Raw genomic sequence first — 13,383 nt, forward strand, 5'->3', positions numbered from 1 at the left:
CGAAGATTTTTGCAATGGGACCGACTTGCGATCACTTTTGCTATGGGACAAACCGACTTGCTATTTTTTTCATAGTTCCTCAGAACGAAGTATTCAAAAATATTTGTTCTATCGAAAGTAGACATAAAAAGGAATTGATTCGATAAATAAACTCAAAATTGACAAAAATGCAATTGGGACGGACTTGCCATGAGCGGCAGTATACACGATATCGCAGCAGGCAGTTGGTGTCTACTCATGAAGTCTGTACCAGGCGTGCTCGCATGCAGGGTTGCCAATGTTCCAGTTTAAACTGGATTCCTCCAGTTTTTTTCAAGTGATCCAGTTAAACAGTTCATTCCCAAAATCTTCCAGTTTTTTCAGATATTTGCCAGTTTTATCTAGTTTTTTATTCACTGAGCGATTGATTTTTGGAAATATTTTTAAAACGTAAATTTTATAGATTGATAAATTATTTTAACAATTCTTAACAGCATTTTCAGTATTCTATCTTCTCGCACGAAACACAGTCAAATTAAAGACAGCATGACATGGTTGAGATGAAACCAAACAAATAGATTTAAAAAAAATCTATTTATTTTCTGTTGCGTAGCAGTTAAAAAATTGTTAAAAGAATTAGGTACAAAAAGATAGCGAAGTCAAAAATAATTGAAATTTCAACTTCACTTATATAACGAAAGAAAATGTTACTCTATTTTTTTAATTTTGATATAGATTGATTGCGTAATTTTAAATTTTGCTGCTGTTAGAGGAAATTTTCCAATACATGATTTTAACAAAATGTAAGCCCGAAACAAAACAGTTCTGATTAAAATGAGTATTTTTTTTGCGAAGAGTTATCTCTTTAGTTCCTGTATAAAAAACTGTCACTGGATTCAGTTCCCATAACAGAAAAGCACTCTCACAATCATTTTTTTTTTTTAAATTTATTTGAAATCCAGTTTTTCCAGTTTTTTCTTCCGCCTTTTTCCAGTTAAATCGAAAATTTTATTGGCAACTCTGCTCGCATGTGATTGGTATATTGTTCGTGAAAATTCGACCCTGAAACTTTTTCTTTCACTGTTTAACAATGAAATGATGATGATAACTGAAGAATCACAAAATTTTCACAATACAACGACATCTTGATTATTGTGATCCATCATGTGGTTACATCAGTATTAACGTTTGAAATCTTTCATTCCATCGTTACACCTTGGTTTTAGTTTCCAAAGAATGTATTCCTATATAGGGCGGTTAGACGTAGTCCTACGTCAAAAAAAAAGCAATCTATAGAAAACTTCACAAAAGTCATATGAATGGACAGATAGAATCATGATACCTTCGGTAATGTTGTTTGATATAAAATGGGTCACAACTTTTCCGAACAAAATATGAAAATGAAGCAAGTAAAATTAATTTCTCACTTTTAGGTGAATAAATTCTAAAACTGCAACTTTTATAAAACGGAGAATAACTAATGGAAAAACTTTGCTGAAGACACTATGGCTCAACAATCTTCTTTTTTTCATATTCAATACAGTCATACCTCGATATAAGGCAATTTTATTTTCGTTACGTTATATCGAAACAAACAAAAATAATTTTAATTTATGCAAGAATGTTAATGGTGTCTCGAAAATGCGCGAAAATCTATTTTTCATAACCTATCAGTTTTTTTAAGCCTTTTCTATACCATTTCAGAAATATTTTCAGAAGCAAAAAAAAAAATTCTTTTCGATTGATGCAAGAGGTCACTCAAAGATGCGTGAAAACCTATTTCCCATCACCTATCAGTACAGTGCTTTTTCGATTTTATCACGGTCAAAAAAAATTTTACCGTGAATTTGGAGAAACCGTGAATTGATAAAATGATAGTAGGAATGAAATGGTAAAAATTGAATTTTTTGTGTTGGATTCAATTGAAATTTATGATATTTTGAGTAAAATTATGCACTTGCATAGTTGAATGGAATATAAGTTTAAGATACAAATGAATAAACAAGAAAAGGTTAGTTTTTGATATTTTTCTCTATTGAATTTTCGCGGGCTTTCTCACGGCTATTATACATGCAATATCAATATGATTTGTACTGCCCATTCTTTAGCATAGCTAGCAGAGTCTAAGGCGTCGTACACAAATTACGTAACGCTAAAAACCTAGATTTCAGACCACCTCCCCCCTTCATGCGTTACGTAATTTGTGTACGACGCCTAATTGTGGAACCGCTAGATTTTAAAATTTTTAAAACCACGCTCTATGAGGACCGAACTGTAGGGATTTTTAAGTTGTTAACAGATCTTCTTTCTCAACTGCTCGAATATACGTAATTTTTGCTTCAATAGCAATGAAATACGTATTTCACGGTTCATTTTTCTCTAAATTATGACACAAACTATTTGTAACAGATATGACACTTGGTTGCCTCAGAAAATTGATCAAATAAATTGAGTTTATAAAACTATACACATGCAAGGACACAAGGCACAAATGAAAATGATGTTTCGAATACATTTTCTGCAACTGGAAGTACATTATTCTTGATTTGAAGTTATTTTTAAAAGAGCGTGATAAAAACGAAAAAAAAAAACGTGATAAAATCGAGCGTGAATTTGGCGAGTAGTGATAAAAACGACTGTTGATAAAAGCGAAAAAGCACTGTATTTTTGAACCTTTCTTATGCACATTTAGAGAAAATTTCAACAAGCAAAAAAAATTTTTTTTAATTGATGCAAGACTATTAATTGTTACTTGCATTAGATTTAAGTTACAAGTTAAGTTAGTATAAACGTACAAAATTTAAACGCATTACCCTATGTGAATTCCAAAATATTCCTATCACAAAAACGACTAGTCTAAGCTAGGCTGAACAGGAAACATTCCTCGTTATCGCTCTCGTTACCAGTCTCTTTAACGAGATCAAAAGATCTCTCCTTGCGCTACGTTTAGCAGCTTTGGAGTAGAAGGAAGTCATAGGAGTAGGGTATAGAGTCAGTCGCAATTAAACGCTCAAAGATAAAATACATACCTTTTGCAACTACGAAATCTCGCCTTTCGTGTATCGTGGTCAGTCATACCGAACAATAAATTGAATTTCGGAAAGACCAACTCGTGGTCTATTTAAACATTGTTCTCGAATAACGGACCCTCGGACGAATCAGCACAAACTCCGGAACATGCATGAAAACCTATTTCCCATCACCTATTAGTCTTTTTAAACCTTCCTTATGCCCATTTTGGACAATTTTCGCATTGGTTTCAAAACTACTACAAACATTTTTTCGGAGAAATTTATACCTTGAAAACAGTTGCTGTATCTTTTATTTCTAATTTCAATACATTTTAAAAAGTTACGTTATATCGAGGTAAAAGTTACGTTATATCGAGGTTGCCTTGTATCGAGGTTAACTGTATTTTCAAATTTGCTACAGATATGTAATAGAAATTGTTTGATTCTGCAGTTAAGGCATTATCATTCGTTGGAATTTTCAGTGAAATAAACTTACAACTAATTGAGTTGCTAATTTTTTGACCATAAAGAGGATTGGGGATAGTGAAGATTTGTGTTGCAATATGAGTTTGTAGGTAATACTTTTGTTTGACATAGCTTGTAAAGTTCCGACTCCAGCAAATCTATGTAATTCGAATCAATTTCTGAATCCTTTGAAGCACTTACTTCCTGAATAACTAACAACTTGACCAGATCGGTAAAGTAGAACGTGTGGCTGGTAATTTGTTTGCAGATCAAAATTTAAAATTCAAACCAAGTTTAGAATTTCTTTTAATGAGGGCATATAAATATCCCATATATTTAATGCGCTTTGTTATGCAGTTCTCTTTGCTCGTGTTCTTTGGAAATTAGTTTCTGAGACAGAGTAATTGGCTGTAAGTACGGCTTAGATACGAAAAATGAAAGCAAAGCAACAAAAAAAGTGCTCATTTTAATTAAAATTATATAATCTCCAGCATCTTAAATGCTTCCGCAAATAGTCAACCAAATTTTGCTTTCTTTTTCTCCTTCTAGTACGAAAACGAAGTTCAACACATGCCGGACGAATATGGCGAGGAGCCGTACGAAGGTGAAAGTGACATAGAAGAGGGCAGCACCAGCGTATTCGGCATTCCGGACTTCCGGCTGGACGATATGGAGACGGAAATTAGCGTAACGGCCAGCAGTACGCTGCTGGATGGAAAGCGAAAAGCTCGCTCAATTACCGGCATGACCTACCAGGGAGTACCGATCTTGGACGAACCGTATATGAATCGACATCTCAACCGTACCCGGCATCATCGGCTGCAGCACCAGTACCAGGAACACCAGCGACACCGCGGAACGCAGTACCTGCAAATGCGTCAAAGGCCGGAGGAAACGGCGTCACCTCCGCCGCAGCTGAAACTGAAATGGGACGACGAAAGCAGGTGCGAACGAAATGAATTTTAGCAATTTCCCTGTCGCTTATACACTCGTTTATAATGGAGGCATTTTCTCGTTTCGTTTGGCTGAATTAATTATAGGGAAATTCCAGCACAGCAGCAGACAAACGCTGCTGCTTCTCGGCGGCATGCGAATTCACTTCGATCGAGCTTCTCATCCTCACAGCCCCCCACGTCGTCCTACGCTCGGCAAAGTGAATTTGAGAGGAGCGAGAAAACAGTGCAAAATATACCGCAAAATTTAGTAAGTGGAATATGGGTTCGATTTTTTATAATATTAAACCGTTCCTTTCAACAGGTTGGACCAGATTTTACTACCAAATCGCCAGGACCTCTTATGGATCGTCATAGTCGGGTGATGCTGACAAACGGAGAAAATAAATTTCAAAAAGTAATCAAGAATCCAGGAACCCATATGGTGAGCATGTTTTTTGTTTGTTTGAACTTTTGCAGCGGGTCCACTAATGTAAAATACTTTAAAGCAGGAATCTCGTCAACCGCCGGTGCAGCGAATAGGACGACTAATGCGTAAATCTGCAGCTCCAAACCGCGTCACGGCACTACATCTGGCTAAATACCATCCGCACTACAGCAGCCACCGTGCGACCAATCACGTCAACTGGCACTGGCTTCCGGTGGATAAGGCCAATCAGGATGCCCTCACCGGGGGTCAATTCAAGCTCTCCCACAACGGTACTCTGACTGTAAATGATACAGGATTGTACTTTGTTTATGCACAGGTGATTTAGGAGAAACTTAATCAATTAAGAATATTATCACCAGCTAGGAAATTTCAGATCACATATTCCGACCAACATCCGATCAGCGGTTTCAATATCGTTGTTAATGGCCGCAATCACGTGTCCTGCTCGGTTCATGGCCAACATGGCAAAAAGACGAATACCTGCTACACGGCTGCTTTGATTGATCTAGAAAACGGTGCCCAACTGGAGGTCAAAGACATGGACGAAGGCCGTATTCATTTGCCCTTCCAGGAGAAGACCTTCTTCGGATTGTACAAACTTGGCAGACGGCCGTTGGCGAGCGGCAGCGCCTACATCTAATCGCTAACCTGTTTAAACTTTGTACATAGAATTGTCTTTAGAAAGCTAATAATATTTGTCTTTTCCTTTTGTCCTGTTATTAATACGAGTATGTATTGAATGTGTTATTGTTCGCACTGTCGTGATATTTATACAGAACTCTTAAAACTCATTTATTGAATTACACAGCAAAAACCGTCGAACCTTATTGGTGCCATACCTAAGCGCTCTAATACCGAAGCTGGTGATGTGTACATTTTATTTTCGGGCCTGAAAAGAAAATTCCATCACGGCAGCCAGTCAGGTTCATAACGAAGCTGACCGAGAAAAAAAAACTCACATCATTATATAAATCATCCTACCCGGAACGACCGGCGTCGAAGTTGAAAGCATCCCTGCGCGCCATTGTTAGTGAGCTTTCGTACGGGTTCAAAGTCACTCGTCTCGGACTTGGTTGGAAAGGATATGAACAGCTTCACCAACATTTCCGACTACGTGGAACGGAAAACTCGGGCGTTGCTAGGACACCCGAGGGCTGCGTCACTTCGCTGCCTCACCAGCGAGACAACGACCCTGCAAGGGAGAATAGACATTCCATAACAACCGAGATGGGTGCGCACAGGAATTCGTGGCACAGCATCGAAACGACTTTCACACCCCGATCGGTGATGACTTTCTGTCTGAAATATTTTTGCTTTTTTTCTATTTATTTAGATGGGCACGTCCGGGATAGGCGAATGGACCGGAAGAACGGGAGAACTGATAAATATTACACTTTTTCGCACTTTCTAGATGACATTCGTAGGCGGATGGGAAGCGCATTTCTCACATCCCATCAGAAGCCTGATTCTTTTTCCAGTCCATTTCCCACTTACCGTCAGCAATATAGCACTTGATTGCAATCATTAGGGCGATATAGTGATGTAGCAGAAAAGTAGAACCAGGATCGGCGGAGGTGCGCTACCATGTGCTAAGTAGAGTTGTCGAAATCGTATTTAGAGGAAAAGTGAATGAAATTGATTTGACGGGGAGTTAGACGGTAGAATTTCATTTGTTATCATTCATCTCGTGAACACGATAAACAACTTTGAAGACTATGATTATTTTTATCAAATTTGAAGCTTCAAGTGATCATATTTTTCTAAATTATTCAATAATTTCAAAATTATCTACCAAAAATTTCGATTGTCACTGATTCGAAAGAAACTTGAAGGTTTTTTTTTCGAAAGAAAGTTTGCGCGAGAGTGATTTATTCCAAATAATTTTCTTGATAAAATCCCAATCAAGAATCTAGAGCTTAGAGCGCCAAAGCCCCGAGTTGAAAGATTAACATTCAGACAGAGTGGTAAAAATCAGAATATAAAAAAATAAAACCAGAGGGTTCAGAGTTCAGAATAATCCACATTCTGATCCAAAGTTCAGAGTGCAGAGTTTAGTCCTCAAAATATGTATTATTTTTTTTTAACAAAAGTTATATACATAAGCCAATTGTTTGATCGAACGGCTGCAGAAGGAAAAAATTGAAGACAGCAGCCATACAAGAGGTACACTGGCCAAAAATCGGAGAAAGTGAATTTCAGGATATAGACTCGACCACGGACACTTCTTTCAAGTTCACAGAACGAAATAAGTTGTCGGTTTCGTGCTACTAGGATACCAAATAAAGCGTGTCATTAGAGGGAGGCCCATTATTGACCGTCTATGCGTATTGCGGGTCAAGGGCAGATTCTTAAAATACAGCCGTATAAACATGTACGCGCGGACAAACGATAAAATCGACAACGTAAAGAAGGAGTTCTACAAGACCCTTATCAAAAAGTATGGGAAATACCCAAAAAACGACATTAAGATCTCCGCGAACGTTGTCTAGCTCTACGAGGCCCTTATCAAAACGGGAAAATACCCAAAAAATACCCAAAAAACGACATTAAGATCTCCGTGAACGCTGTCTTGTGGATGGGATTCTTTCGCCCAATTATTGGTACTATTTATTTATTTATTTCTTTCAACGAGGTTTTAACCATATATTGGTCATTCGCCTCGAACTGGCAGGGAGCACCTTCGCTCTACCACCATCGCAGGCTATTGAACTTTGCTGCGTCCAGGGTAATGGCCATCTGTAGTACCTAATTTGCCGACGCGTAGGAATATTCGGATGTACACCTAGAGACACCCCAATGGAAAGACCTGTTGTCAGATCAAGCACATGCTGATCGAAGGCCGGCACTTTTCAGACGTCATGAGACGTTTTAGATCTTTCCAGGGACCGATCGACGATTCTGATCACTATCTCGTGGTAAGCAAAATTCTCACCCGGCTGAACATACGTTTGTACATCCAGAGGCTATCAATCCGGGAGTAACTGCATAGTACACTCGGAAAGGCGATGGACGGATCGATGAACCAGTTGAAGTGAACTTGAATGAGTAAGTACATCCATGATGCGGTCAGTGAAACAACGCGAGACGTGATGGGCATGACAAGTATCTAGAAGTGACGGAGGAAAATAACCGGACCAACGCCATCACGTTATCATTATTTTATTTATTATTGTTCATTTGGCATTCGTCATAATGGCATAGACTGAGTTTCTCCAATTCACTCGGTGCCGCTTTCCAATCCCTGCGACACCGTGTACTCCAGATCTCACTCCACCTGGTGTACCCATTTGGCCCGCTACGAATCTGGTCGTCTTCTTACTACTGGATTCAAGGCAAACACCATCTTGTCCGGCATATTAGCCTAGCGTATCCATCCAGATTTAGTGGCCTTTTGAATACTTGGTTCGCCGTAGAGTTGTATGAGCTCATGGTTCATTCTCCGTCTCCATTTTTCGTTCTTACACACGCCTCCAAAGACCCGTAGTACCCTTCGTTCAAAAACTCCGAGAACTCGCAGTTCTTCCTCGAGCATTGTCCACGTTTCAGCATTTTCCGTTTTCCGAGTGAATATGCGAAATTTTCAGCGACGTAAGGCTGCTTCAGTCGCGCGTGATCTTCTAGGATCTGACATGAGCATGAGCATGAGCATGGGCATGATTGACCGCCCGCGGTTGCTACTCCGTTATTGCCAGATCAGCTGTAATTACACAAAGAACCAACAGATGATGTTTGAGACATGCATCCTCAATGTGTAAAAACAGGTGACCTAAATTTTTATATTAGGCAATACCAGCGCCGGCCGCATCCGAATGCAGGTCAAAGAAGGAGTTTGTATAGGAATATGTTGACGTGATACTCGCTTTATTGGAAGCCGAGAACACCTCTGCACTTCCACGAGAAATCACTGGGATGTTGGATAAAGGGGAAGGTATACAGCAGGGTTCGTTTTGGTAAACGATGCGCTAATGTCGGGTTCTTCAGAACAAGTGCCGCGTCTACAAGTTTATTACATCCGCCACGATATTCATAATGTGATTCGAACTTATTTAGTTTGACAATGTAACACCGCAACAATAAAACGTACGCGAGGATACAGGATTTTTGACTAAACCGAGACAACTTAAAATTACCGTATATCTCCTCGTAAGGTGATGCTCTTTATGACTAAAACTATTGCGCGTTGTTGATCCATCTGAAGATAATACGACCTCATGGAAGGTACCGACGCGGGGGTTGAAATGATATTTATCGACTCAACGAAATCTACTTCGATTTCCGATGTAATAATTTAGATGCAACGCGCGAGCAGTCTCCGACTTAACGTTGATGAAGATAAGAAAGATATGATGAAATATCTGGGTTCACTTCGCGAAATCACCACACGCCGGAAGTCCATATATCAGAAAAACTCGCCCGGGCTGAATACGCGTTTACACCGAAGCGTTACGAACAACCGCTTTAATCCCCCCGGCCGACACATACGCGCAGGAACTCGGCGTTTACGTCGATTATCTCTTAACAATGTACGCCTAATACGCCTAATAAATATGAAAATTGGCAATGTTCCATGCATCCAAAGCCTCAACAATTTAATAAAAGCAAATATACATATAAGCCTGGATATATTTTTAAATTTATTGACAAAGTGCCGAACTAGTCATAAATATAACAAATTATGTTTTAACTGGTTAACCAGTTGTTTTAACTGGTCAAAAGCTAGAACAATCAAAAAATCAAAGCATATGATTTCTGAGAAACACACACTCCAAACTCCACAAACCACACTAACACTTTGTGGACAAAAATAAAACTTGTTACTGAAACCATGCGGAAAAAAATACCGCGCACACAATTTCAACGATGAAATCAAAATCTCTCTGTATCTGTTTACTCACATAAAGTAAAACTAGAAACAAGCATCAAAATATCACTTTACAATACAGACAAGACAAAACGTATACTTAGCTTTCATCTCTTCATTTTCCAGTTGTTTTCATCGTTTTTGGACTTTTCTTTAAATGGAAGTACAGTGGCAACATGCATGTATGCCTTCACACACTCGTTTGATCCATACAACATTTCATTCGTTGAAAAGAGATAGCACATAAACACTGTAAACGGGGCGATGCATGGTTTTGATCTTATTGGCAAATTTTCACTTCAAGTTTAATTAGATACAAGCCAAATATAATTTGCACTATGCCAATGAATAAATCCCTAATGAGCATTCAATCACTATAAAACTATGTGGAGCAGCTGCTCGAGAAACACTCTCCTTTTGTATGTAATAACACCACACACTCCACACTTTCAAACCGTCGCCAAGACAGCGATAGAAAAAAAAACAATAAAAAATAAACACTTTGGTGAATCTAAAAAGCAACGCAATAATATTCAATTTTCACAATTAAATTCACTTTTTTCTGTGGAACTTCACACTTTTCGCACTCAGCACATTTCAATAGAACACCTGTATATATGCTTAACAATTCTTTAGGTGTAAAATAACCGAAAATCACCAAACAATGTAATGATTTCAAAGCAGGAACCAGCTGGCCAATCTTGATCACGGCCTCGCACAACCATCCGCGAACTTTTCCAAGAAAAAACAATTTTAAATTTAGAAAATAAACTCACTCCGCGATAACATCTATAACGAACATGCACAACTAAATTAAACAATTTTTTTTCCGATATAACATGCGAGCGAAAAATTTTTGCGTCCGATTTCGGTCCTGGCTTGCTTCGACCTTCGCGCGTGATCTTCTAGGATCTGACGTCGATGAAGTGTGAAAAGTGCCGACAATCAATCGGAATGTGGTGGATCTGCGTTTCTGTCTGATTTGGTGACCTCCAGGTGTACTTGTGTAGGAGGTTATACTGGAAGCACGCCCATTTCCTTGGAGGCGGCAAAGTCGATAAGTCTCGTTTCGTTGGTCAGCTGATCACCGGTTTGTGTCCCTCCTTCTACCTGAGCGTTGACATCATATTTTCCTAAGTAACAAAACTGGCTTTATCAAAGTTTTATAGCGCTGTTTTAGCTGTATTAAACACCATAAATCTTTGATAAAACCAATATTGTTACTAGGGTTGGGCATTAGGTATACTCACGCACAAACTGCCCGTAGAATTTATCCTGGTCGTCTTCGATAGTTCCACGTCCCGAGTTTTTTGTCGCGTAGGTCTGTGCCGGGGTGGTTGACAAATAGCTAGACACGTGTAACTTGAGACACTAAGGTGGCCATTCACTTCTGTCCAGCAACTCCTATTCAACCTCTACGTGGTGCTGACGGGAATACGAGTAACCTCAGCGGAGATCGGGTAACCAAACCCCGGTGGAAACTATGGTCATATACTGACTGGTAAGGGGGTCGTACGCGACTGTATCCCCATAGGGGCGGCGAACAACAGCGTCTGACCCGGAGCGGGCGGCTGCATTATGGAATGCTGTATCCCGCCAGTTACACCTAAGATGGCAGTCCTATCAGCAAGATTACGACCCTGGTAAGGTAGTATATCGAAACCTTTCTTCAACCACGAACAACGAAATTAGAAATATGGAACGGATCAATCGGCAAAGACCTAGGTTACGAACACGGAAAAAGATTAAGATAAACGATTGGAAATTGGGTACTTGGAACTACAGCAGCAGGGAGTCGAAATCGCAGCGATTCAGGAGTTTCGGTGGCCAAATTCCGGAGAAAGGGAATGCCGTGCAGTAGACCCTATTGCACGCACTCCTTTCAAGTACCACATCTACTACAGTGGTGGCAAAGCAGCGGAACGGAGCTTCGTAGTGCTGGGAAATCAGAAAACAAGAGTCATCCGGTGGCGGCCCGTAGATGACCGTTTATGCGTGTTGAGGATTAAGGGCAAATTCTTCAACTACAGTTTAATCAACACCTACGCACCGACAAACGACAAATCCGATGAAGTCAAAGATGAGTTCTATGACAAGCTTGAGCGAATACATGACGAGTGCCCAAAACACGACGTAAAAGTCGTCATCAGGTTGGGAGGGAGAATGACAAGGACGGCAACCTGCTTACTGATAAACCGACGGTTGCAGCCAGGTGGAAGGAGCATTTTCAGGTGCTTTTAAACGGTGAGAAGTCGCATGAGTAGAGCAGGAACAGGATGACGGTTATGAGTGACGAACAAGCTGTGGAGCCACCGACACAGGTGGAAGTGAAAAACGGCAAGGCCGCTGGGAAGGACGGTATCCCGACCGAACTTCTAAAAGCGGGAAGCGAGCGGCTTAACTATGCGATCCACCAGATAATACTAAGGATCTGGGCGGATGAACAAATGCCGAACGACTGGTTGGAAGGCCTTATATGCCCTATTTATAAGAAAGGTCATCGATTGGATTGTTGCAACTATCGAGGCATTACGTTGCTCAACTCCGCAAGTGCTCTCTCGTATCCTGTTCTTTTGGTTGAGAACGTTAACGGAACCCTTCGTTGGCGAATACCAGGCTGATTTTCGACAGGGGCGTTCCACGACGGGTCAAATTTTCACTCTGCGACCGATCATTGATAAGTTCCGGGGGTATGGGTACCTGTGGACCCACCATCTGCTTATAGATAAGGCGACATACGATTCAGTGAAAAGGAACGAGCTGTGGCAGATTATGCTGGAACACGGTTTCCCGACGAAACTAATTAGGCTGATTCGTATGACGCTGGAGGGATCGAAATCATATGTACGGATAGCTGGCGAGACATTAGCCACGTTCGCAACGTTAGATGGACTAAAGCAGGGGGGTCGCTCTCTAACTTATTGTTCAACATCGCCCTTGAAGATGCAGTACGAAGAGCAAACGTGCAAAGAAACGATACGATCATCACAAGTTCTCACATGTTCCTTGGTTTTGCGGACGACATTGATATCATCGGTGTCAACCGTAATGCCGTGGAGAAGGCCTTCGTACCTTTCAAGAGGGAAGCTACGAGATTGGAACTCGTCATTTACTCTATCAAAACAAGGTACATGGTAGAGAGCGCGGGAGTTCCCGTGGTGTTGGTGCTGAGGTGAGATAGAACGACGAGTTGCAGCTGCGAACAGGGCTTTCTACGGACTACATACCCAGCGAAGGTCCCGTAGTTTGCAAACTCGCACAAACTAGCGCTGTATAGGACGCTGATACTCCCGGTAGCTTTTTACGGACATGAAGCACGAGTGCTCGGAGTTTTTGAGCGTAAAGTTCTGCGGTCGATACTTGGCGGTAAATTGGAAGATGGGGTGTGGCGCAGACGCATGAAACAAGAATTTCACCAGGTATACAAACATGCTGATATAGTGAAGGTAACACAGCGGGGCAGACTTCAGTGGGCTGGACATGTAGCCAGAATGCCCGACGAGAGAGCCGCCAAAACTATCTTCAGTAGAGAACCAGGAAGAGGCCGTCGACTCCGTGGTAGGCCTCGCACGCGGTGGATGTGCGCGGTGGAAGAAGATGCACGATCTGCTGGTGTACGAAGAGACTGGAGAACGGCTTCCCACGACAGAAAAGCTGGACATATCTAATTCGTTCGGCCCTAGA

At 40.7% G+C, this 13,383-nt stretch overlaps 1 protein-coding gene across 2 annotated transcripts in view; it reads left to right on the forward strand.

The window, feature by feature from the left end:
* Nucleotides 1–5,697, forward strand: part of LOC129724370 (protein eiger) — a 49,255-nt gene extending 43,558 nt beyond the window's left edge. Inside the window, exons 3-7 of one of the 2 annotated variants that reach the window (XM_055679231.1) lie at nt 4,005–4,399; nt 4,496–4,658; nt 4,713–4,832; nt 4,897–5,154; nt 5,212–5,697. In XM_055679231.1, the coding sequence (XP_055535206.1) occupies nt 4,005–4,399; nt 4,496–4,658; nt 4,713–4,832; nt 4,897–5,154; nt 5,212–5,478 (1,203 nt within the window). In that variant the 3' untranslated portion in view covers nt 5,479–5,697. The remainder of the gene's footprint in view (nt 1–4,004; nt 4,400–4,495; nt 4,659–4,712; nt 4,833–4,896; nt 5,155–5,211) is intronic. The other variant, XM_055679232.1, reaches the window with a different exon arrangement.
* Nucleotides 5,698–13,383: the final 7,686 nt, after the last annotated feature.

Source organism: Wyeomyia smithii, chromosome 2 (genome assembly GCF_029784165.1).
Source record: "Wyeomyia smithii strain HCP4-BCI-WySm-NY-G18 chromosome 2, ASM2978416v1, whole genome shotgun sequence".
Classification (NCBI taxonomy): Eukaryota; Metazoa; Arthropoda; class Insecta; order Diptera; family Culicidae; genus Wyeomyia; species Wyeomyia smithii.